The sequence below is a fragment of the Varanus komodoensis genome, unplaced genomic scaffold (genome assembly GCF_004798865.1).
Source record: "Varanus komodoensis strain SLA01 unplaced genomic scaffold, ASM479886v1 scaffold3, whole genome shotgun sequence".
NCBI classification, from domain to species: domain Eukaryota; kingdom Metazoa; phylum Chordata; class Lepidosauria; order Squamata; family Varanidae; genus Varanus; species Varanus komodoensis.
Genome location: NW_025335761.1, coordinates 29,583,060 through 29,610,262, shown reverse-complemented (window position 1 = coordinate 29,610,262; position 27,203 = coordinate 29,583,060). Strand labels below are relative to the sequence as shown.

The 27,203-nt window shown below is 38.7% G+C and overlaps 1 protein-coding gene across 5 annotated transcripts in view; it reads left to right on the top strand.

Moving 5' to 3' along the window:
- The window catches only part of STRN3 (striatin 3), a 61,063-nt gene that overhangs the window by 12,249 nt on the left and 21,611 nt on the right, over positions 1–27,203 (top strand). For 4 of the 5 annotated variants that reach the window (XM_044435689.1, XM_044435690.1, XM_044435687.1 and 1 more), the window contains exons 2-7: positions 11,562–11,665; positions 14,921–14,994; positions 20,405–20,486; positions 20,833–21,012; positions 21,699–21,831; positions 23,415–23,556. In XM_044435689.1, coding sequence (XP_044291624.1) covers positions 11,562–11,665; positions 14,921–14,994; positions 20,405–20,486; positions 20,833–21,012; positions 21,699–21,831; positions 23,415–23,556 — 715 coding nt within the window. The remainder of the gene's footprint in view (positions 1–11,561; positions 11,666–14,920; positions 14,995–20,404; positions 20,487–20,832; positions 21,013–21,698; positions 21,832–23,414; positions 23,557–27,203) is intronic. The other variant, XM_044435688.1, reaches the window with a different exon arrangement.

The following is a 27,203-nucleotide window of genomic DNA, read 5'->3' as shown; positions in this document are numbered from 1 at the left end:
TGGAAAGGCAAATGTGGGGAGAGGCCGGGAGAGGGCCGCTAGGAGGGAGGTAATGGCTGCTTTCTGTGGGCCAAGGCAAGGGGAGGCAAGGGATGGGGCTGTGGCTGGCTGAGTGGGGTGCCTCCCGTCTCTCTCTGCCGCGGGGGGAAGAAGCATGGCAGCCGCTCAACGGCGACTTGCCCTAAGAAGGCTGCGGCGGGGGTGCAGGAGTTGCAGCCCATCTACCCCCAGGCTCAGTAAGGCGGCAGTGGCTTGGCCCGCAGCCTGGAGACATGGCTCATATAGTTAAAAATATATTTAAAGTTATATTTTTCTTACCTTCTATCTTTTTTAGTGTCTTCATCTCTCTCTCTCTCTCCCCACTGCCCTTTTCTCTTCTATATTTCCCGCTCTGTATTCCCACTTTGTATTCAGAGCCAACGCATGCGTCCAATAGGGGGAAGAGCTGGCGCACGCGCATTTGAATAGAGCTGTTACAATTTGGCATGGGCTAGTCTCTGAAACTGAAAGAGTTTCAGAGAATGCCTGCGCCGGGCTCAGAGCTTTTGAGCTAGTTCAGAGATCGTTTTCTCCAAACGAGTCTGAAAGCTATGAGGCGGGCCTGGTAAATGACCTTGGCGGGCCTTATCCAGCCCACAGGCTGTACTTTGAGGTCCCCTGGCCTAGAGTATGGGAAACAAACAGCATGATCTTGAACTCTTAGTACAGTAGGGTGAATACAATTTTATAGGTATAACTGAAAGTTCGTGGGATTGCTTCCATGACAGGAATTCAACAATTGAAAGATATAACCTGTTCAAGAAGAACGGAAGGAACAGAAAGAGAGGCAGAGTTATACTATATGTTAAAGATATGTATCTCAGCACTGAACTACAGGAGGATGAACTTAGTAGCCCCATCAAGGGTATCTGGATTAATATAAATGGAAGAAGGAATAAAAGGAACACAGTAGTTTGAGTCTATTACTGACCACCCCATCAAGGAGAAGATGAGGATGAAACTTTTGAAAATTTAATTGCCATTGTTTCAAGGAGGTCATCATTATGAGGAACTTCAATTTCCCTGACACTTGTTTGGAGACAAATTCTGCCCAACACAGCCCTTCCAAGAGATTCCTAACATGTGTTGCTGATAACTTCCTACAACTTCCTACAGAAAGTGGAGGAAGGAATGAAAGGAACAGCTATCCTTGACTTCATACTAACCAATAGGAAAGTCCTAGTGGACAGCTATGGGAACTCTGGCAGGGAATAACTGTGTCATACTTGAATTCTTGGTTCTAAAGGAGGCAAAAGCCAAATGTAGCCAAACATATACCCTGAATTTTAAGCCAATTTTAATAAACTCATAGCAGTGATAAGCAAAGTCCCTTGGCAAGTGACTATCATGAGAAAAGGAGTCCAAGATGCGTGGGAATTTTTTAAAAAAAGGAAATTTTAAATGCACATTTACAAACAATTCCAGCGAGGAAAAAGAGTAGGAGACACCAGAATGCCAGATGACTGGAGAAGGGCCAGTTTCCCTATCTACGTTAATTCCTGGGAAAATTCTGAAGCAGATTATAAAGCAGTCAGTCTGCAGACACCTTGAAAATAATGTAGTGATGTCTAGAATCCAGCATGGATTTCTCAAGAACAAATCCTGCCAGACTAATTTGATTTTATTGTTTGATTGGGTAACCTCCCTGATGAACTGTGGGAATGCTGTGGACATCATCTCTCTTGATTTCAGCAAAACTTTTGACAGAGTGCCCCATGATATCCTGATTAGCAAACTAGCTAAAAGTGGGCTAGATGAAACAATGATCAGGTGGATCCACAGTTGGCCACAGAATGATAGAGTACTTATCAAAGGCACCTTCTCAAACTGGAGAGTGGTAATAAGTGGGGTACTACAGGGTTCAGTCCCGGGCCTCTTAAACATTTTTATTACTGATGAGGAAGTACAGGGAACATTATCAAATTTGCAGATGATGCAAAACTGGGATTCCAAGTGATCTTGAGAGATTGGAATGTTGGGCTGAAAACAACAGAATGAAATTCAGTTGGGCCAAATGCCAAGTTCTGCACCTAGGAAAAAGAAACAAAATGCATCATTGCAAAATGGGGAAGACTTGGTTCAACAGTACTGCAAGTGAGAAAGATCTTGGGATTGTCATAGATCACAAGCTGAATATGAGTCAGCAATGTGATGTAGCTGCAAAAAGGGCAAATTCTATTTTAGGTTGCATTAATACAAGTATCACTTCCATATCCTGTGAAGTACTAGCTCTTCTTTGCTTATCACTGGTTGCATTTCACCTGGAGTGCTGTGTCCAGTTCTGGGCACCACAATTTAAGAAAGATGCAGTCTAGGTGGGAAGGGAAGAAAGAGGACCAGGAAACTGGAAACAAAGTCCTATGAGGAGAAATTGAAGGAACTGGGCATGTTTAGTCTTGAGAAGACAAGACTGACAGGAGATATGATAGCATTGTACAAGTACTTGAAAGATCGTCACAAAGAGGAAGGTCAGGAATTCTTCTTGATCATCCCAGAATGCAGGACACAGAATAACAAACTCATGTTACAGAGATCCAGATTCTGGCTAGCTCTCAGTAAAATGGAACCAATTACTCAGGGTGGTTGTGGGTGCTCTCATACTAAAGGCATTCAGAATCCAACTGGACAGCCATCTGAGAAGGATGGTTTAACTTGGTGTCATGCACTGAGTATTCTATTATAGTATGATTTTATGATTCTTTGAGTCTAGTTCCTGAGATGCAAAAGTATTATTCTCAGTGTATTTACTTGTAAAAAATGTGGAGGAGAATTAGATGTATACAGTGGCAGCAGATTTTACCAAATACAAAAAGTAAAGAAGGAATCTTTGGCTGAATTTTTATTGTATCCTTCCTACCCCTCAACCATTCCCCTCATGGCACAGCCCAATCCACTCAGCAGGGTTTCCCAACCTTCAAAGCTTCAGGCTGTGCGGTAGTTGAGAAGTTCACCTTCCATAAATGGATCCAATTTGTTGACCTCATTTGTGTGATCACTGCAGTGCAAACAAACCATGGTAGCTTGTGTAAACTCTGGTCCATGTTGGGCACTATTTTTCTAATTATCTGCTTGTTGTGTCTCCTGAGCCCAGGCAGCATAGTTTGTTGAGCGAGCAGCAAACCTTAAGTAACCCATATTCTATTGTTGTGTTTGAGACTTTTTTGTGTACAGACAAGTCATGCCACTTGCATTCAGACATCATGAGAAACTGTACTCAACAGGTAATCAGGAAATCACCCTTCGTTGCATGCTGACAATAAGCTGTTTAAGCAGTCTTCATAGCTTGTTAAACTGGTGGTAATGTAAAATGGGACAGAATTAACACTTGTTAATCATTGTCATTGCCAAGTGAATAGATCCAAATACCTTGTTAACTCATAATTCAGTTTCTGAGAGGGTTTTGCCTTTAAAGATGGACTAGAAATAATTTTAGATAGAGTGGCATGCTATATTGTTCCTTTGAAATTCCTTTGCTGGAGAATTGGAATTTAACTTTTAGGTCAGTAGGGTAATGTCCTGAGAGACTGAAGTGTTCCTTCTTTCTGTATTGCTCATTCTAATCAGTCTTATAAAATGAGGTGATAATATATTGGAATAGAGGATAATGTTCTGAGGATTAAAATAGATTTCTGCCTCTGTTAACCCTTTATAACAAGCAACCAGAAATACAAAAGAATATATTTAACTATTATACATCATATTTGGATCTGTATTACCTTTTCCCAAACAATATTTCCTAAAATTAACATATTAGTGCTGAGGGGGGATCAGTGAAAAATGATTGCTAGGGAAAGTGTTAGTCTTAAATAAAATTTATCTTACTCTTTATTTGAATTAAATGTCTGAGATATTGAAAGTGATTGTTTTGAGTCAAAGCAAAGTTAAATGTTACGCTGGGATTCTCAGGTTTTAAACTTTTCCTGTGGTGGATTTTGACTGTTTATATAGTGGGGTAGCTGTTATACTCAATGGAAGACCCACATATGGTAAATGTCAGAGTTAGAGAGCCACAAAATAAACAAATATTTATTTATTTTGAGCAAACAGGAATTGCTACAATTATCAGACTAGTTCCTGCTAGTAGAGGTCTTGTGAGTCTCCATCTTGCCTCTGTGTCATTGAAAATCTGGCTGATAATGTTACCAGGGTCTTGTATCCATTCGTCATTTTCAAGAATTGTTTCTTTTCTTCAAGAAAAGTAATAATAGGCTCCAACAGTTCTTCAATAAAGCTCCAGTTCTTCAATGAAGTTTTTACTTGGAGAAGGGGAAAAGAGTGTAAGTGTATGTTGGGACTAGGCCATTCAGGAGTGAGCAAACATGTCTGGGAACATATGGATATCTAAGACAGAAAAGACAAATAGAAATGGTGTGTCTCTAGTTTGTGATTTGAGAGATCCTTCATCTTCTGCATACTTGGAGATAAAGTCCCATTTGATTTGATGATTCAAATCCCATCACTTTGTTCCACAGGGGTATGCATAAGATTGCAGCCTTATTTTCTTATCCTATGTATGTCTACTTGGAAGTAAGGTTCACTGAATTAAAGGATCTCTAAGGATTAAAGGATCACTATCTGCAAAGGACAAGTTCATTCCGTGCAAAAAGTACAGAAGATATGGTACCTAGAGAACATAGCTATTACAACTCAAAAGGATTATTTCAAAAAAGATTGTCTTCTGGATTTTTAGCAGCCTGATCTAAGCAAGTTTCCTCAGAAGTAAGCTTTACTGATTTAAATGGAAATTATCACCAAGTAAGCAGTTTGTGCCTTAGTCATGTCCAGCAATCCTAAACATGATTACTTGGAAGGCTTTCTTCCACATAAGTTTGCATAAGGTTATAGCCAGACTTTTACGCAGGTTTACATAGAAGTACATTTCGCAGAAGCTCAGTGGGTCATAATGTAAAGGAAAGAAACCATACCTTTGTGACTTCCTGCTTGTTCAGTATTTATTTGCAATTACTGAAACCTGTCTCAGTAATAAGGCATCATTCTGAACTAAATAGTTTTAGATGACCTCACAAAACAACCTTTGTCTGATGAACTGGCTTTGAATTCACAAAGGGTGAATTTTGCTTGCGTTCCCACCTAGTGGATTTTTCCCAACATGGAGCTGCTGTGAGGGGCATTACAGAGCAATCATGAGAAATGCACTGCTGAGAAACAAAATTGTATGTGGTGATTGGATCAGGAGAGTGCCTTTTGAGGTGAGGCAGTGGCATCTTTCACTGTGTTCACTTGGGCTCGTGATGATGTCATTCTCCCTCTGGATGCTGAGGGGCTGCTTCAGCTGCTGTGCATGAATGGGTGCATGCGGCTTGAGCTAGTCTGGTGGTGGTAAGGAGATTGCAAAGAATTTTTGCTTGCAGCAGTTCTGCTTCATTGTGTGCAATGCGAGAAGAGCTGCTTTTGCTTCTTCCCAGTCCAGGCATCCACCAGCTGCAGGGACAAGAAGGAACCTCTGTGCCACCTGTTTTTCAGACTCAATAAGTTAGGTGCCTGACAAATCTCCAATGGCAAAGTATTCCATAATTGGAGTACCACCACAGAAAAGGCCCTCCTCCTTACCACCTTTCCCTTAAACTCCCTAGGGAGAGAAACCTGTAGGAAGGCCACCACTGATAATGCTATGTATGGAGTAAGGCACTCCCTAACATATTTTGATCCCAAGCCTTTTAGGGCTTTATATGTCATAGTCAAAATCTTGAGTTTAGCCCGGACTGGAAAAGGCAGCCAGTGCAGTTGGTGAAGGACCAGTGTGATGTGTTCATGAGAACTGGCCCTTGTCAGCAACTGCACAACCCTGTTTTGAATCGTTTGAAGAGTCTGGACTGTCTCCAAGGAAAGCCCCATGTAAAGTGCATTACAGTAGTCCAGTCTGGATGTTAGCAGTGGATGAATGATTGTTGCAAGACTATCCTCACCCAAGTAGGACTGTACTTGGTAAATCATTCGGAGCTGATAAAAGGAGCTCCTGGCAGTCTAGTCTGCCTGGGCAACCAGGGAGAGCTCAGCGTCAAGCAGCACCCCCAGAGTACAAACCTTGGTCCTTAGGGGGAATGCAACCCCTTCCAGGACAGGTTTATACTCTCCCAGTTGAAATGGAGGTTTATTCACCAACAGCACTTCCGTCTTATCAGGATTGAGCTTGATCTTATTGGCTCTCATCCAGTCCATTACAGATTCCAGACACTGATTGAGGTTAGAGACTGCCACTCCTGGGTCAGATAAAAACAAGAGGTAGAACTGAGTGTCAGTGGCATATTGATAACACTTCTGCCCAAAACTCCGGATTATCTCTCCCAGCAGTTTCATGTAGATGTTAAAAAGCATGGGAGATAGAATTGAACCCTGTGAAACTCCATGAGACATGTACAATGGTGCAGAGCAATAAACTCCCAGCCCTACCATTGGGAGACAGTCCACTAGGTAGGAGCAGAGCCAGCTCAATGCAGTGCCTCCAACTCCCGACCCAGCCAGCTGCTCCAGAAGGATATCATGGTCAGTGATATTCAAAACCACTGAGAGGTCCAGGAGAATCAACGGGGGGTTGCACTCCCCCATCTCTCTCCCAGCAGTGGTCATTCTACAGGGTGACCAAGGCAGTCTCAGTCCCAAAACCAGTAACCCTTGGCCTAAAGCCCAAGCGAAACGGATCAAGATAATGCATTTCTTCCAAAAGAGCTTAGAGTTGGCCAGCTGCCACCTACTTGATCACCTTGCCCAGGAATGGGACATTGGTTATTGGTCTGTAGTTATTCATGTCACCAGGGTCAAAATTTTAGGAGCAGTGTAACCATGGCCATTTGTAATATAAACTGTACAATCTTAAAGCAGCCCACAAACCATTTTTTCTGTGTAGGCTACCTGATAAGGCCTGTTGACTTCCATAATAGAACAAATCAGAATCATTGTACAGAGGAAGGAAATAGAAGAATCTCAGGTTTCCTGTAGAATATTGATGTCACTGCTAATTTGGGTAGTTTCCAAGATTTAACATTATCTGTTGTGAGATCCGAGTTCCTTTGAGCAGAACTCAACTTACAGGATGCTTCTGCTAAAGGAAGTAAGGGGAGGGAGTGATTTTTTTCCTTCTGTCCATGAAAAGTTGTTCCACAGGGTTAGAGTACCTTCTGGAAGAGAAAGGAATATGGTATGGAGGACTGTAAAAGAAGGGGGAAATCTGCTTATGTGGGTAGTGGTTAATGCACTTATACTTAACTCAGATAAGATGGAAGTACTGTGACCTGAGATAACTAATATGAGTGGAGGTTTAGATGGGACTTGATTCCCCCAAAGGATCAGGTACACTGTCAGGTAGTACAGTGCACTACCTGTATGCAAATAATGTGGGATGTGCAAATAATGTTGACTACCAGGGGTGCTTTTTACCAACTTAAGCTGTTTCAGTGTCCTAGATAGAGCTGATCTAGCCACAAGTTGGACATACCTTGATAACATTCAAGTTAGAGTAAGATTACTGCAATGCATTGAATGTGGAGTTCCGTTGCCAGTGATTCAGAAACCACAATGGGTGCAGAATGTAGCAGCTACAATACTTATCAAAGCTAGGTGTTTAGATCATATTACTTTAATTCTGCATCATTTTCAGTGACTTCTTATGAGAATTCCTATGAGGTCCTAGACCAATTTAAGGAGGTGGGTTTGACCTTTAAGTTGCAAATTATTGGGACCACATCATCTTAAGGACTGTCTACACCTGTATGAACCTGCGCAAGCATTAAGATCATGTGCTTCTTGTTTGTGGTCTTTTGTAACAGCCTGACTACACCACTTTGGACTGAGTTTTAGCAATGACTGCTTTCACTTCAGCTTCCCTTTTCAGCCACTGACAACTGTATTCAGTAGGACATTCCTCAGACAGTGCTGTGGGGAGGAGGGGGCTGGAAAATCGGCCAACCACTACCTCCTGTTAGCATTAATCTCAGTCTATCCAGTCTGTTGTTTGAGTTAGACTTCAAGATGATACCTTCACAGTATTAATTCAGACTTGTAAATGGCCAGGTGTCTGTTTGCTGCTGGTATCTGTTTGCAATAATCCTGAAGTAAACTTCAATGATTGGGAAGAAAGTGGGTCTTCACAGCTTTGTAGACTAGTAAAAGAAAATCTGTGGTCTGTTAACTTTTGCATTAATACTTTTAGAACTGTGCTGTTGGGCATACATCTATGAAAGGTGTTGAAACCACTAATTTTTATTTATTTATTTTGTACAGATAATTCTATGCTACCTCTATAGAGAGTGTATCCCATCAGAGAGGATTACAGCGATTTAAAATCATAATATGATAAGAAAAATCCATCCCTTCAGTAAAAATGCAAAGGCATTAAAATACAGTAAACATATAGAGGTATTATTAATATTACAGATTTTAAGCATTAGAGTAAATGGAATGGGAAAATTGGATGTAATTATAAAAAAGAGTAAGATAAAAGAATATCTGCAACTGTGGCAGCACGATTTCTGAGTTTTTTGTCAAGCTGCGCAAGACTAGTTTATGATAGCATATATGACATGATAATGAAGTGCATTTTTGTTCAATAACTGCAGTTTTATGGGAGTCTGGTTGCAGACTTAAGACCTTTGTAAACTTTATCAAGATAAACTATTCTAGTTATACAAGCATCACAGCAATTTATTATCATTTATAAAATTCATGTATATATTTTAAATATTATTAGAAAATTGTCAGTGTAGCCAAACTTATGCATGGATGCCCTCTAGTGTTACCTGATTCATGTTACCTGTTTAATATTGCTTCTTAGCTGTGAAAAGAGATATTTCCTCACTTATATCAGTCACTTTAAAGGACTAACCTGTTGTTTTCTGCTGTCCTTGTTTTGTGTGTTTATTTTAAATTATATTTTAAAATAGACTAATGGAAATGTACAAGAGGTCATATCGTAGTAAAACATAGGATGTGGTACAGGGAGCTATTGTGAGAGTGCTGAATCAGAGGAAATTGGGTGGTGGTGCTCTATTCACCACTCTAGGTCAAGGTTTTTTGTGTTTGTTTTTTTTAATTTAGGTATTCTGTATAAATTTACTTAACTCTCGGGGACATAGGAGCTATACTGAATCAGACTAGTGGTTGAACATTCTGTTTATACAGTGGCAAACAAGCTCGCTATAGGATTGCACAAGCAGGATATAAGTGTAACAGCACTCTTCTGTGCAAGTTCCCTAGCAACTGGTATACAGAGGCACACTGCCTCTGATACTGGAGGTAACCTATAGGCATCTCCTCCATAAATTTGTCCATTTCCCTTTTGACCATCCAAATTGGTGACTATCGCTACAGTATAAGATCTATACGAGTTTGGGAGTTGCTAATGCTGCCTTATCAACTTTTGATATTAACACTCAACTCCCTAAAATGGCCACTGTGTAAGTAAAAAGGAATAACATTTTACAGAACAACATGGTATAGAAGATACAATAAAAGACACAATAGTTGCAGGCAAAAACTTGAAATATCTGAATGTAGCATCAAGCTTTGCAGACCAAAAGAAAACGCAGTACAGTTCCAGTGGTAAAAGGCTCTCCTCCTACTGCAGTGATTACATTAATAACTAATGTATTCACTGCGTTGTGTAATATATCACAAGTGGGCTGTGATATATAGCTAGAAGAACAGAAAAGAAAAAAGAAAAAAACCTGACAGCCAGCCTACCTTCCTGTCACTGTGCAGAGGAACAGTGTTCAACTGTAATATATTCAGAAAAGGTGTACATAAAAATCTATGTGATCCAATAGACACCTTATTAGTCTATATTAAGAAAGAAGTTTTACTCCCTCAGACTTTCATAATTCACCAGTGCTCTCATAAAAATGGAATAGTACAAGTAAAAGAAGAGACACTCAGTTAAAGTCTGATAAGAGAGGACTCATTAAGGAGAGGAAGGAAATATAATGGGGGGCAGATTTGTATGTTCTGGATTCCCGAGATTTCCATGCTCCCTTTCATTGCTCCAGCCTGTTTCCATCAACTGTGGATTATTTAGGTTTTTCTTGTTTCGTGTGCTGCTTTTACTCATTCTAAATTATTGAAAAGACTCGCCTAGGCATAGTTACTAGCAGTAAGTGTTCAAGCTAAAAAAATAAGATTATGCCATTTTATTTATTGAGAGGAACCCAAGGTGGCTTATGCAATTCTCCACTCCATTTTTATCCTTACAACAACAATCCTGTGAGGTAGGTTAGGTTGTGAGTTTATCACCAGCCCAAAGTCACCAAGTGAAATTCCTGGATGAGTGAAGACTAGAACCTGGATCTCACATGTTCCCAGTCCAACACCATACTGGCTCTTGATACTAATTTCTGGACTATTGAAAGAGGTTCTCCATCCTTGCATTACATGGAACAGTCCCAGAGTTTGTTGTCAGTGCAGCGGTCTGAAAGAAAATGAACAGAAATCCCAGGCTTTTAGGCATGAAGAAAGAGAGATTGGACTTCTTATCAAAAGCTGAACTGTAGAACATTCTGAATTAGGCAAATTGGAATTGCAGCACAGTAATGATTCCACTAAATGGCAAGTTACACTTTCTTGGCAAGTGATCGTCTGTAAAATAACTTGATCTTAAGAAAATTTATGTGAAGTAGAGCAATCAAAATTGGTGTTCAATTTATGCTAGAATTGGTTGTGATGTTTAAGTCTCTAATACTTGAAATTAGGTCACCTGCAGTGCCTTTACATGAGACTTCAACTCCATTGTGTGACTGGAGTGCTGCCTTTTCAACCTTTAGTTCAAGCTAATCTATAAATTATATTCAATTTAAAGAGTATATTCAAAGATACTTTACCAAAAGGACAAAATACTTAGAGAGAGTGCATCTTAGTCCATTTTTTGCCTGTGTAAAAAGTGATGCCTGCATAAGGTTGCATTCCATGAATTTATTTGTATGTTTTTTCTAGGTATTTATAGAAGAGAATTACAGAGATTCCTTGTAAAATAAATACAGTAGAGCCAGAATTTACAATATATTGTGTGTGCAATACAGGTATAGATTAAGTATGTGAATGTATTCCCTCTACTATGTAGGATTTTGAACAGACTGGATTTCCAAGGTTTCTTATGAGGAAAGTTATGTTCAGTAGGGCATTTGACAAACTGGATCCCCCCCCCCCACAACGAGATAAAGAAATACATTTCTTCTTTTCAAATACTTGACTTAGTTAATGATTTCCTAGTCTTAAAAAGATCACCTGGAAAATTAGTAATAATTATTACAGTCAGGCAGACCAGTTTGTTGGTAAAAATGCTTGGCTTTATTTTAAAAAACCCATAAAGCAATGTTCTACAAAAGTTGAATTTTTCACTCTGGTCTCAAATGTGTTGAAAACTACTGCAAAGAACTTACATTCAGACTGTAATCCTGTATCCATTGAAATGAGTGGCTCTTACTTCTGAGAAGTCATGTACAGGATTGCACTAATGCTATATTTGAATTAGAGATTTGAATGGGAAAAGTTAATTCTTCATTATTTTTTATTTTCAGGCTCGGATAGCATTTTTGCAAGGCGAGAGAAAGGGTCAAGAAAACTTGAAGAAAGATTTAGTAAGACGAATAAAAATGTTAGAATATGCATTAAAACAAGAAAGGTATGTGTGCCATTACTCTCAACTGATAATTTTTATTTACATTTTTGTATGAAGTGGGTGCAGATTTTAGTCACAATTAGAAAATTGATAGTTTTGAATAAAAACATATTGTACTTTATCTCTGGCAGAGTCTAATTTCTGCTTTGGATCCATTCATGTAATTTTTCTCTCACTTGAAGTGACTTCCATTGCATCAGCTTTTTTGACCATCAATTATTTGATTGTAGTAAAAACTGGGATTCTAAAAACAACTCACAATCAGTAATAAACTGACTTGAAGTTACTTCCTCCTTTCCAGCTGAAGCTGGTGCAGAATGAAAACTTGAAATGTCCACTGGACTTTTGAGTTTTACTTTTGTTTGATTGTTTTTAAGTCTTAGATGCATTTCAAGATATTTTAACTTGACATGACATCATTTAGAGTCATTTAAAGTCCCATTTTTTTGTGAGTAGCATCTTCTAATGGCATCTGTTTGTCTTTCTCTGTGTAGAAAGAAGCATGGGCCTCTGTCTGTCTCTCTACAGGGAGAAAGGTGCTTGGCAAGTGCTTGGAGGAGTAGATCTTCCAGGTGTTTGCCAGTTTGCATGCTGGCGTCACTCTCAGCTCATCATCTGAATTGGCATACCATGTAGGGTTGGAGTGAATCATGCTTTCAGGTAGTGCTGAAAAGCATCCTCAAGACCATGGTCCAGTTTCCTGAGCTGTTTTCATTTCTCCATTTGCAGAAATGGAGAAGAGCTGAAGAGCTGACTGAGCAGTGGCTCTCTTACTGTTATGTCCCTTTCTCCCATTGGGCTAAGTCAGCCTGGAAGTCAAATTTATCCTGATATATATGGTAGAGAAGGATTCGTTTGCCATGAGGAAGAAATGAATAATGGTGGATTGTGCTTGGGTGCTGTTACCTAGTTTACATGATTGCCACAACCCAGTATAGCTTATTCAGTGGCCATGGTGGGTTCTGCTGCATGCCCAGCAACTTTTGAACCATTGCCTGTCATGTCACCTGAATCCATTCAGAATGGGTTGTTGGTATGCTGAACAAACTGTTCATAATCCTAAAACAACCTGTGGATTCTGGATACCAACACTCCATCTTCCCCAGGTTTGCTAACATACAAGCCACATTTAATGATTTTAATATTCAAAAAGGCTGCCCACATGTACCACAGCTCACTATGGCTTAGCAGTAGTGGCTTGTTTGATCATGTAGACCAGCCCTCTATTTAAATTCCCTGAGATGTGACATGCCAGTTTGCCCCTAAAACACACTCACATAATATTAATATCAATTGTATTTCTGTACTGCAAAAGCTTTCTGATGATGTACAAAAATTGATAACGTACAATAAACTACAAATAACAATACAAACATAAAATTTTACTAGAAACTTAAGACCAGGCTCATATAGGTTGGCCTGATAATATAGCTTTGCCTAGCAGTTGGTAATGCCCACACACCACAATAATATTCAGAGCTGTTAAATACCTTGGCACAGAAAGCAGCCTTACCCAGCAGCTGAAAAGCCTTCCTCCTTACCACCATCTGAACCTCCTTTAGAGTTGGTGTTCAGAGGAAGGCCACAGATGTTGAGTGTTGGGTCCAAGGAGATTGTGTTTGGGAGAGGCATTCTGTCAAGTGCATTGGCACCAGGCTATATAGGACTGTGAAGGTTAAAATCAGCCCCTTGAATCAGGTGCAGAAGCATATAAGCAGCCAGTGGACATGAGCCAGAATTTTGTGTTATATATTCCAACCTTCTGGCCCTAGTTATTCTGTCTGCTGCATTTTGCACAAACTGCAGATTCTAAATAGACTTCAAAGGTAGCCCCACATAGAGGGTATGGCAATAGGGTAATTTGGAGATCAAGAAGGTACAGATTATTGAAATCTAGCTCTCCCTGTTCAGAATAGGGTGTAGGTGGGTCCCCAGCTGAAGCTGGTAGAAAGCACTTGATTCCAGATGGGTCAGAAGGCTTCCACATGTTATGAACCTGTTCTTTCAAGGGTAGTGCAACCCTTTTCAAAAGCCTATTGTAAAAACTGAAAACTGAAGACTTAAGTTTATTGTAGATGAAATAAATCACAACAAAAACTTCATGGAATTTGTAAGAGTAAGGTCTATGGAAAGTTATAATTGCTTAGGACATCTAAAAGTATATTAGAGTAATATTTAGTGACTAAACAAGTGACAGATTTTTACAGCAGAAACGTGAGTTTGATAGGAATAATCAGCGTGCATGTGAATAAGTTAAAAATGTATGATTGTGAGGGGTATTTCGCAGTTTTTCAGTAGTTTTAGTGTTAGACTGACATGTAACAGCAATTATTCAGAAATCTTTTATTTTTTTTTAAAGTTCTTATGAGGATTAATTAATGATTCCACACTTCCATTTTTCTTAAATATAGAAAGTGGTCAGATTCAACCCAGGTTTTTCAGATTATCACTTAAATTTGCAGTTAACTGTTCCAACCCAACTTTTTAAATGGAAAGGAAGCTTTCCCTGAAGTAAAAGAATGATTTCAGAAAATTTATTGTGAAACTACTTGGAAATTATTTAGAGGCACAGTCAACCTCCTTTAGTTCATGTATGTTAGGGGTGTGTTCATAAGAAGGCTGTAGTTTGCATCAGCATTTTATGACACAACATATATTCAGTTATTTAATAATGTAAAGGGCTTGTTTGTTTTAGAATGTGACTGACTGTTGGCAATGCTGTCCTTTTTTATCTGATCATTTCATAAAATTTAATTTTGCAGGGTCTATGTACAGTAACATAAGTCTCTTTTGCAAGCTGAAAAAACTAGAAAACTATTCTAATTAAGCATTTGTGGTTCTTTAAAAAAAAACACAACCCAAATAATCAAAACACCATAAATTTACATTATCACTGCTGGTTGAACTAGCCACCAGTATCACTATGGGCAAATACTTAATATTTCTTTAGTTTCTGGTGACTTACTTGCACCTAAAGCAAAATTCATGGATGGTTTTAGAGGTGAATTTTCTCCCAAATGTCTTTCCTGAGGTAGGAGGCAGTTTGTGGCAGTGCCTTGGACCTTCAGGAGAAATGTTTACAGGGATTGAGAAGTGCTTTGAGAAGAATGCTTTGAGAAGCATTTGAGAAGAATGGATCAAGGATTCCCTTTGCATAAGTGTCTTTGTATGAGCACAGCTATAGATGCAAGCCAGGAGAAAAATACACTGGAAATGTATTTTCTTTGCTGATGAATATATTTATGTTTAACTTTAAAGGGCAAAATATCATAAACTAAAATATGGCACAGAACTGAACCAAGGTGACTTGAAAATGCCAACTTTCGAATCAGGTAATCTGTTTGTAACTGTTGGGTTTAGTTTAAATTCTTCTATTGGCCACTTATATAAAAGGAAGTGTCTTTGCAGTCTTTGTGAGTAGATGCATCTTTAGTTAAAAGGAAAAGTGAATTGATACCAGCTTTTATTACATTGATTTGTCTTTGTTCAGTGTAGTTTTGGTGCAGTTTAGAGATACAGTTTGGTGATAATTCTGGTGCTTATAGTAAAGGCAGTTGTAACATGAAATATTATTTAGAAAATGAAATTATGCATTTTCATGGTAAATCTACAGCCTTTTCTGGCACTAAAATATTAATCTGGACCATATTCATATTGAATAAAGCTTATTAGAGCTTTTTAGAGGATTCCTTTATTATTCAGTCCAAATATTATATTTTATCTAAAGCAGAACAGGCTCCAGCTTTACATTAAAACTTTTGAAATAGTATCGGGTTAGAGCCAATATTACTCTCTCAGAAGCTTGCTAGTGTGATGGAACTTGTCTCTGCCTCATTCCTCCTGAAGCTCTCTGTACCACCTGACAAATGTGTTTTGGAGCAGATTGATTTATTTATTTTTGACCAGCCATCAGCAGAAAAGGCAGCTAGCAAAAACTAGATTTAATTCCATCTGATTTTAAGCACACCACTAAATAAATTAATTTAAAGCACAACCATTAAAGAAACAACATCAGCCACCTTACCCCTTTTAGCAGTAGATTGGCCTGTATGCCAAAGACCTGCCCAAAATAACACTTTGAGGCAAGCTGCCTGAATAAGTGGAGGGCTTAAATATTTTTGTGTGCATTTTTATCTAATGATTTTTGGAAAGGTGCAAAGGAAGCCATAAAATAATTAGTTTAATTAAACTATTTTGTTACTTTCTTCAGGGAGCACATAAATGTATCCTATGCCATAATTTTTCTTAATCAAAAACTGAGAAATGTGCAGGCAACCTCTATAACAACCAAAGACCCCAATTCTTCTTTACACAGGCAAGGGCATCCTAACTTTCCAGCAACCATTTTTAAAATTTTGTCTCAGTAGTTATTCTGGAGTTCCTTGATTTTTGGCATAGGTGATGGTGAGGGGAAAATAAACATGAAAGCAGTAATCATGTTATTTATATTCATAATTTGTACATTATAATAAGATACTTTCTAGATACCCTAGACCAGAGGTCGGCAACCTTTAACACTCAAAGAGCCATTTGGACCCATGTCCCACACAAACGAAAACACTGGGAGCCGCAGAACCCTTTTGATATATAAAATGAAGATAGCACTGCATATATCATTTTTTTTCTTAATGCTATGTATATCTTCATTATGATTTAGCTGCAGCTCTTGTTCAGTGACTAAAAACTGTTATTTTTAATCTTGCATTATAAACTAGTAAGACTCCTTTCATATATTTTGAATAGGAGAACAGCTTCCTGAAGAGTCAAAGTGAATGCTAAAGGGCTGCATGCATTAAACAGCAAACCCCATATGTTCGTCAGCAGTAAAAACAAATGAATCTACCCACTTATCATTAAACGTTTGGTTTTCTTCAGAAACTTTTCTTTTCTTCGGATTTATCCATGGTTGGAGGGAGGGGGGGAAGCTCAGTCGATATACATACTTCTGACTATGCAACCAAGGGTGGCGTTCACCCTCTTGACCACTGCATCACACTGCTGACTCATGTTTAGCCTGCAGTCAACCAGTACCCCGAGATCCCTTTCACAAGTGCTGCTCTCCAGCCACTTGTCACCTAACCTGTACTTATGACAGCTATTCCTATGCCCCAAGTGCAAGACCTTGCACTTATCCACATTGAATGCCATCCTGTTGTCTCCTGCCCACTTCCATAGTCTGTCCAGATCCTTTTGGATCTGGAGTACCTGCTCCTCAGTTGTGGCCACTGCTCCAGTTTTAGTGTTGTCTGCGAATTTGATCAGCAGACTGTTCACCCCTTCTTCCATGTCGTTAATGAAAAGATTAAACAGGATCGGCCCCAGGACAGAGCCCTGGGGGACCCTGATTGTCACTGGCCGCCATCCCGATGATTCCCCGCTAATGGTTACGTTCTGCTTTCGGACAGTCAGCCATGCCCTAATCCACCGGACAGTGCTTTGGTGTATCCCAAAACTCCTCAGTTTCTCCACCAGGATATCATGGGGCACTTTGTCAAAGGCCTTGCTGAAATCCAGGTATACCACATCCACTGCATCCCCTCCATCTAGCCCTCTCGAAACCTTGTCATAGAATTCCACAAGGTTTGTCTGGCAGGACCTGTTTTTGCGGAAGTTGTGTTGTGTACCTGTCAGCCTCCCTTCCCTATCTAGCATCACTAGATCTCTATTATGAGCCTTTCCATTGTTTTTCCTACAATGGACGAAGGCTAACCGGTCTATAATTCCCCATGTCCTTTCTACTACCCTTTTTGAAAATTGGGACCACAGATGCCATCCTCCAGTTCTCTGGAACTTCACCTGTTCTCCACGAGGTCTCAAAAGTGGAGGCCAGCGAGCATGAGAGAACCCCTGCCAACTCTCTTAAGTACTCTTGGGTGTAACCCGTCAGGGCCTGGTGCCTTTGTAATGCCCAATGCCCTGAGGAGCCCCTCGACTTCAAGGGGGGGGTGACTCTTATCTGTGCCCCTAAGTCCCCAGCCTCATCTAATCTCCTATGCGGATCTCCCCTGTCCTGCTTTGGGGACAACACAGAGGCAAAATAGTCATTTTGCATCTGTGCCTGTTCCCTCATATCAGACACTGGATGTCCTTCCTCCTTATTTAGTGGTCCCACCACTTGTCTCCCCTTCTTCTTCCTATTTACATGCTGAAAGAAGCCCTTTTTGTTGCTCTTGATATTCTTGGCAAGCTCGTAATCAGCCTTAGCCTTGCAAAGTATCCTTCTGCAACGGGCCTCCTCCTCCTGGTATACCCTTTTGTCTATTTCCCCCAGTACCCATTTCCTACGGAGGTTCCTCTTTCATCTAATCCCTCTAACCACCTCCTTTCGCATCCATGGCGGCACTCTCCTCTGCCTCCCCACCTTACTGACTAGAGGTATCGTCAAGGCTTGCACCTCCAAAACCTCCCTTTTGAGTGCTATCCACCTCTCCTCAACTCGCTTACCTTCCAGTAACCTATCACAGGAGACTTTCCCCAGTCTGGCCTTCAGTTGGCCAAAGTTGGCCCTCTTGAAGTCCCAGCTTCTAGTGCTCGACCTGTTGCATGTCCCCAGTCCCCTGATCTCAAAGCAAAGGATGGAGTGATCACTCACATCCAGAGCTTCCCTAATCTGTACTTCATCTATCAGCTTCTCCCTATTGGTCAAGACCAAGTCAAGGATGTTTCCCCCCCTCGTCGCCTCTCGGACCCTCTGTGTGAAAAACGCTCCCTCTGTAGCTTCTAGGAAGCGATGTGACCTGGCTGTCATCGCCAAATGAGTCTCACAAGTAATATCCGGGAGATTGAAATCTCCCATAATTACTGTGTCTCTCCCCTGATATATCCTTAGAATCTGGCCTGTCAGGACATCATCCAGGGCCTCAAGTTGACCTGGAGGGCAATAACATACCCCCACTGTCAGGTCTCTTTCCCTGTCAAAATCCCTAAGTTTCACCCAGACTGCCTCTACCAAATCCCAATCTGTGCTTCATTCTATCTCACTGCATCCTATCCCTTCCCTGACGTATAAAGTCACGCCCCCACCTCTCTTTCCCTTCCTGTCCTTTCTAAAAAGGTGATACCCTTCTATGTTCACATTCCAGACTTGCCTTTCATCCCACCAAACAGGGGCATGGTTGAATTAGGGGATAAGAAAGCAAAAGAAAGGAAGTTCATATATTTAAAAAAATAAATAAATATAGCAGTAATTTGACTTGAATGCAATTGAAAATAGGAGCCAATGCTGAGTAATACATGGAGGAAAAAATTGAATGTCATACCAAAAGAAAATTTGGTTGACATTTTTAATCTGAATAGATAGTATACACTTATCTTGGACAAGTCCTCAAAAACAGCCTAATGAGGGCTGTCTTGGTAGAATATGATAAAAATCCAAACTCTAGAAAATGCAAACAAGAGTTAAGAGAAAAAAACAGCTAGGAGTTTGAATAGTTAAGAAACCTGAGTAATAGTTATGTGTGTGTACATGTGAAAATGAGTGGGTAAATCTGACCAACAAGAGTTATTTGAGGACTAAATAAATCTCTCCTAACTTATCATTTTGTTGTAGGGCTATGGGTGGACTGTTTAACCCTCAAATAATGCCCACTTGTTCGGTTCACATGATAACAAGCACTGGGCAGGGGTTGCATATTCATAATACTGGGCAGCACATGGCATCACTCCTTGAAGGAGCTGCATGATGGGCTGACAAGTTTTCCTTATGAGATACGCTTCTGAAATGAGCCTCTTGTAAAATGGAGAAATCCTTTGGATCAAGAAGAGAATGAAGGAGAAACTAGGACACGATAAAAGGGCATGGCCCCAGTAAGCACTTAGAACATATTGGAGAAAACTGGTTAAAAGTGAACAAATGGCTAACTAGAATGGAATGCGCTCCCCAGAGAGGTCTGCCTGGCGCCGTTATTATATGTTTTTCAGTGCCAGGTTAAGACCTTTTTATTTAATCAATATTTTAATAAGTTTTAATATTGAATTTTATTACTGTATTTTAATTGCAGCCAGATTGGGTCGTCTATTTATATTATATTGTTATGTATTTTGGAATTTTATTTGTGTAAGCCGTCCTGAGGCTCTCGCAAAGGATGGCATATAAATATCTTAGATCGATCAATCGATCAATCAATCGATAGAAAAAAAAATGGTGGAATAGGATGTCTTTTCTGGATTTATCACTTCATGGTGCAGAGTGAAGTGATATTTCAGTGCTCTATCACATCAACATTAATGCACATTTGAAGTTTGCATTTTAGAAGGAAGTTTTGATGTAACCTTCCAGATACTTGCTTTCCAATGGATAGCTCTTTCATCAAAGGCAAACATTCAAATATAAATTTGCATGTGTATTCTGAACTGATACAGTTCAGGACCAGCTATAATATACATTTTTCTATATTTTTAAATGTATACATACATAAATATATTCATACATATTGACACTAGAAATAGTTTCAGGTTGAAGTGGATGTTCAGAAAAGCTGTGGACTGAAAATTCTAATAAATCTGCAAATCTAAATCTGCAGGAACCCCATGGGTCTTTAAGTTTGGGTTGTTTGACCTTTCATCAAGCTCTATTTCAGAACTGAATGGCTTTACAGACAAAAAAGGAGCTTGAACAAATTCTTAAAGGACATTTTTTTCAACAAATTCAAAGGGGCCAGATATTAAATAAGTAATGTCTAGGGTGTGCTGTATCCTGTAACCAGTAGTAAGCATGGTACTAAAGTGTGCTTTGCGTTTCAGAAGAAACCAAAGATACAGAGGTTCCTACAGTACCTCATAATAGTCAGCTAACCTGGAAACAAGGCAGACAGTTATTAAGACAGTAAGTATTACATTTATAAATATATTTCCTGTATCATATGTTTTTGTTCTGAAGCCAGAACAAAATATGTGTTTATTCATATTAATACAAATGCAGTACATAAAAGCAGGTCATTTTAAATTACGTTTCTGTCTTTGGGAGAGATTTTGCATGGAACCCAATCTAAAATCCTGTGCAAATCAAGCTGCTAAAAAGAAAAGCAGTTCTTGCTTTACAGAGTTGGGGCATTCTTTGACAATTTGGCAATTACATTTGTACTTTAAATCTTCATACAATAAACCCTGTTTAGAAGGAGTTAGACTCTTTAATGTTTGTCTCTGTGTGAAAATAATCTCTTCTTTTTTAGGTATCTTCAGGAAGTAGGTTACACGGATACAATATTGGATGTACGGTCACAGAGAGTGAGGTCTTTACTTGGGCTTTCTAGTTCAGAACCAAATGGCTCAGTGGAGTCAAAAAACTTGGAACAGATTCTTAATGGAGGAGAATCTCCTGCATCAAAACAAAAGGGACAGGACATTAAAAGGTAGGCAATGTCACATGACAGTAATCTGCATGCTTAGTTGTTTATTTCTGATAATGAATTATCCTATAGACTCATTCTTTTGAAAGATGTACATTCTATTTTACTTTAGATATGCATTTGCTATATAACTCGGTCAAGAGAGTCCTTTGGACCCAAATGTATACCCCAATTGTTATCAACCTAATTCTTACTCAAACCCTATGTTCCCAACTGAATGCAAATAGTCCTCAATTAGAGCTGCTGGTTCTTAATACTAAAAAAGAGTTTGCAATTCGTTTTCTTAATAATTCTGAGTTTGCATTGCAGATTAGCAAAAAGTCTCATGCTAATTGTTACATTTTCTTTTCTCACCATTGGTAATGAACAATTTATCTAATATGCTATCGTATTAGATATGCTGACTCACTCTTGAAGTAGCTGCCTGTATAATAGCTTTAACGGCAGGAAACTGAACATATTATAAAGAAAAAAATATATACTGATTAAGTTTCTGCTTTAATTAAATTTAAATCAGGAAGTGACTATTGCCAGGACTTTAATCAAAATTCCAAATACTTTATAATTCTGGGCACTATGAATTGGAAATTTGTTACTTTATTGTGTCAGAAAAAAACCCTTAACTTAATCATTTAATTTGAAAGGGAGCAATACTTATATGCTAACATTGTAGACATTTTATTTTTTAGGAATCCTGGTGATGTTCTTGAAACATTTAATTTCTTGGAAAATGCAGATGATAGTGATGAAGAAGAAGAGAGTGACATGATAGAAGATATTGCAGAAGGAAAAGAAAAACACCGGATAAATAAAAAGCATAAAGTAAAAAAAAAGTCCTTCTTTTATTCTCTTCAAATGAAATAGTTAATGAGTGAGATAATTATTGTGCTATCTTAGTGCTACTATCTGGGTCTTGTCCCATTCAGTCAGTATATAGCCACTCTTTTCACAGGTTTTTGTCACACAGTTTTTATACCAATTTGAAGAGTTTATGGCTATGCTTCTGGAATGCTTACCTTATCTGAGGTAAAGCAGGATAAAAATTACTGGAATAAGTACTTAATATATTGAAATATGTAACATGGGAAGCTGCCTCATACCCACCTCACAATGTTGTGAAAATAAAATGATTAGGGAGAGAGATTGTGTGCACAGCCTTGAAATGCTTATAGGAAAAGCGTGATATAAAGTAAGCAAGCATGTGTCCATCTATCATTCATTTCTGCTCTGAACAGCAGCAGTTCACTGTGGTCCCTGGCAGAGTTTTTTCACATCACTTCTTATATGAGATGCTGAGGAATGAACTATGCAAAACATGCTTGACTGTGCAATGATATGTCATTCCCCCAGTAGGGGATAATGTAAGGTGGTTGGTGCAAAATATAACATGAATAAAGTTAAGTTGTGCTTAAGGTTTTGCTTTAGATCTTTGTGATCTATATTATTACTTACTCTGCCATTACCCTCATTTCATTGGCTGTCTGGCTCTCTGCTATAAAATGAGCCACATGTTTATTCAGATAATATTAGAGTGGGGAGGGCAGGATAGTGTGTCTCATTTACCTTCACTAAAACAATTCCTTGCTAATATGTGCTGGTATGTTCTCTATTTAACTCCATCTAAATTGGTGATGGGTAAACCTTTTGGCCTCAAGGGTTGGATCCAAGTGTCTTTAGGGAGTCCAGGTATATGTGCATTAGCTCACTCTTTCTTTGTAGAATCCAGAGCATCTTAGCATCCAAGAATGAAGAGCTTTAACCTTCCCTTTCTGCCCAGAGCAATCTATAGTCTGCTGAAATCTCTCCCATTCCCCAACAATCAAGATTGTTGTTTCTCCACTGCTACTAAAGAGAAGAAGAATAGCGGTCTCACAGTTTTTTCTTCTGTGAGATAATATAAATAGGTCCTGCAAGCTTTGGGGGCATGTAAGGAGTGGCTGAAAGTATCAGGGAGAGGAGGTAACTTTATAAATATTCCCCAGACTCCTTTGCCACCTGACTTCAGACTGGAAAACTATGGACTGGGTCAGTCACATGATGACTGAAGATGATACTGCAGGCTTCGAACACAGAGACACTTTAAAATCAATATATTTTAAAACCAAATAACCCTACTGTGCACACCTCTGGGTTCCCCTTAGTATTCATGCCAACATTCAGATGTCTTAGTTTTCAAGTCTTGACACTATGGTGCTGAAAGACACATATAGCATCTTGTGATAAATAATGATGACCTGCAGTGTTTATTTTAGATTAACAATGTTAAGTCTCTGTAACTGATTATTTATATGCAGAAATATACCAACTGGCATTCTTCAGGGTATGTGTATGTGAATGAATGAAACAAAATTCTCTTTTTGAATCATACTGTACTGAATGCAGAGTCTGTCATTATCAACTTGCAGATTGGAAATGAAGGGCTAGCTGCTGACCTTACAGATGACCCAGATACAGAAGAAGCCTTGAAAGAATTTGATTTCTTGGTAACAGCAGAAGATGGAGAAGGAGCTGGAGAGGCACGAAGTTCAGGGGATGGGACGGAATGGGGTAAGAAGTTGAAATGAATGATCATGAATTTAAATTTTAATATTAAATAAGATAATATACATATATGTTAATGCACAAAATTGAGTGGATTATTAGTAATATTTAGATGCTATGGACATTGGGAAAAATAACAGTAACAGGTTCCATAGTGTTAATTTATATTAATTTAAATTATTCAAATTCCAGTATGTTTTCTGATTCTGCTTGGTATTCCTTTTCTAGTGTGTCCTATTCTTACGTTATAAATTGTATTTAGAATTTTGGCCTGGTTGGTGGTTAACTTCCTCATTTCCTATCCTCTGTCTTCTGCTATTTTTCTTCTGATTTAAGTGAATAATATATTCTGATATCAACTTGGTAGTGGTATTTTTAAGTCATCTTTTGTATTTAAAATTTGAATTTGCCACATCTTTTAAAATTTGTTTTTAAGATAAATCAGTATCTATGAAACAGTTGTTAAAAAGCAGGTACATTTACTGTTGGTAAAGTTGGCAGTCAATTACTTTAAATAGTTTAGGTTTTTTCCAGTATGTAGTAAATAGGCAATTTGAAAATCATGTGAATATAAAAAATAAATAGAATATCATGAAAAACATGCTTAACTGGAAGTTCCATTGGAATCAGTGGGAGTTGCTTCCAAGCAATACAATTAATGTCAAGATTTCAGTGATGGTTACAAATATGTTCTATATGTGAATGAATATGGATATATTTTAATGTAACATAAAGCAAGCTTTGCTGCAAACATTTCTGTTCCTATTTCTTGTATTTTTTTTCTTTTTTTTCCCCTACTTTGCAAGCAGTAAACTTCATTTTGTAAATATATCGCAGTTGCCCTTTCCAAAGAACTGTACTTACACCTAAAGGTCGCAGCACTTGTTTCAGCTCTCATGAAGAGCTGATAACCTGTTCTTCCAGAGGAATTCCTTTGTTACTCTCTCATATCTATTTGGAACCATAGATTTGAAAGTATTGCTCATCCATTAACAATGTATGGATGACTGTTTGCTCATTAGCCTACTTTATCAGATATGAGGTATCTCCCTTCTAGAATTCCACTGTGCTGCCAGTGGAGCTCATCTGCATGTCAAAATGTTTCTGTGTGTAGATTTATCTGGATTGGAGCTGTGGACTATTATAACGCAGCAGGTGATAAACATAGATTTTTACTTTCATGATTGATGGAATTAATTATATGTAGTAAACTGAAGTACTTAAAATTGCCACTATCTAAACAGTTCAGAACTTCAGTAAGGGGAGAGCAAATACTTCTTGAAGATTGCTGTTTGTAGAATTTTGGAGTTGGTATTGCATGGTCCATGTTGTTCTTGAGGACAGTATGTTGCAATGTCATTCCATAAACTCAAATAGCAGCAAAAGAGTGCCACTGTATCTTTCTGTTGTGCTGCTGCCTGCACCTAATGTTTGTCCAATGAGTTGTGGAAGTGGATACACAATCATGTTTGTATGAACGTAACTTGAATTGAAATCTCCCCTTGTGCATAATTTGTAACCTAGCTTCCCCTAGTCCAGGGATTGGCAACCTTTAACACTCAAAGAGCCATTTGGACCCATTTCCCACAGAAAAAAAAAAACACTGGGAGCCGCAAAACCCTTTTGACATCTAAAATGAAGATAACACTGCATATATAGTTTTTTACCTTTATGCTATGTATAAAAAAACTATAGTGTGTTGCATTTATGAAATCAATGAACTGCTACAGAGAAAACAAATTTTTATTTCTGCATGCAACAAAAACATTTTGAACTCCGAAAAAAAAAGACGCTGGGTTGAAAATTATTTTCAAATAAAATACTCAGTGTCTATCTGAGTCCTCCTATTTATGAAATAAAAAGCTGAACTTATATTATCCACTAGCAGCAAACCAGACATGCCACTTGCAGCAAACCAAAAATGCTGTCTGCTTCTGTGTGCCCTCATCCTTTTATCACGTGGTGAAATATTGAACAAACATCCCTCTCCCAGTGTAATAATGTTGCTGGAATTTTTATAAGAATCTTCTTAAAACAGAGAAGTAGATCTATATCTTCGTTATGATTTAGCTGCAGCTCTTGTTCAGTCACTAAAAACTGTTATTTTTTAATCTTACATTATAAACTAGTAGGATTCCTTTCATATATTTTGAATAGGAGAACAGCTTCCTGCAGAGTCAAAGTCAGTGCTAAAGGGCTGCATGCATTAAACAGCAAACCTCATAAGTTCGTCAGCAGTAAAAGCAAATGAATCTACCCACTTATCATTAAACATTTGGTTTTCTTCAGAAACTTTTCTTCGGATTTATCCATGGTCGGAGGGGGGGAAAGCGCAGTCCATATAGATGTGTTTAGTGACTGATTAGCAGATAAACCATCAAGTGATGTGAATTGTGACAGGTCCCCAGCACAGCTTTTAACATTCAGATGAAGCTGTCCCAAGCACAGCTTTTAACATTCAGATGAAGATTACACTGGGACAAAGAGAATCCTTTCAGCAGCATTTCATGTAACATGAGAGTCTGCAGGAAGCTTGTTTAGCAGAGGAATGTAGCAATTTACTTAACTAGCTGATTTACTTAACTAGCTAGCTCTGCTTCCCTGAGTGGAGCTTCGAGCAGATCAGCTGCTGTGCTGGTGCATGTTCTGAGCTACGGAGCCACAGCAGAGGGGTTCAAGAGCCACGTGCGGCTCCGGAGCCCCAGGTTGCCGACCCCTGCCCTAGTCCAACGTCATTGGCACTGGAGAAATGATACAGTTGGCTCAGTATATACAAGTAGTATTGGGTCTGCAGAGTTTTCATGTATTATAGTCTATCTTAATGGGGACTCAAATACCATGTTAGCTGTAGTTTGCTTTCAAGTAGGACCTATTTTTCACCCTTGAATTCAATATATATATATATATATTGACTTGAATCCCAAGCAGCAATTATGTGAGAGGTTAGAAGGGGACTTTCTTACCCCTCCCTTATCCACTCCCCTGAAAAGATAGTCCTGAGGATTGTGGACCATTTAAACAGAGTGGGATTAAGCCATTGTGTTTGTTACTACATGCAGTTTTCTTGATTAAGCATGCAAATCTGCATATGGATAGTTAGATTTTGATTTTTAAAAACTGCACAAACCAAGCAGAATCTTCATGCAATGAAATTTGTCCTGTTTAATTTCTGGGAAGAGGTGGGGAAGATTTCAGTGGATTAGGTAGAATATTTTCATCACTAGAATAGCTTTGCCAGTTGGGTAAATATTTGACCATTATATTTGCAAAGTTAAAGACTTATCAATAGGATACCTTTCTCACTTCACTGATAGTAGTGTATGTAAGGAACAACAGGAAATTGAAGAAAACTGATCCCAACGTAAAGCCTATGCAGTTGGCATGACTGTCTCAATAAAATCATGGTATCTTTTCCTAATAGTCTTGTGACAGTAAAAAGGGAGTTAAGTGTTTGAAAGGGATTCACTCCAGTTAGCTGGAAAGTGGGGGCAGCTATATGACCTCCTTATCTGTCAGTAGATGTTGAATTTAGAAAAAAGATTTTGCTTGTATCACCAGTTGGCATGAAAATAACCTATTGCTTGAAATTATTTCTTAGCTATAATTCAGATGTTTTGGGTGGTTTTTTAAATATTCTTTTATCCCACATGCTT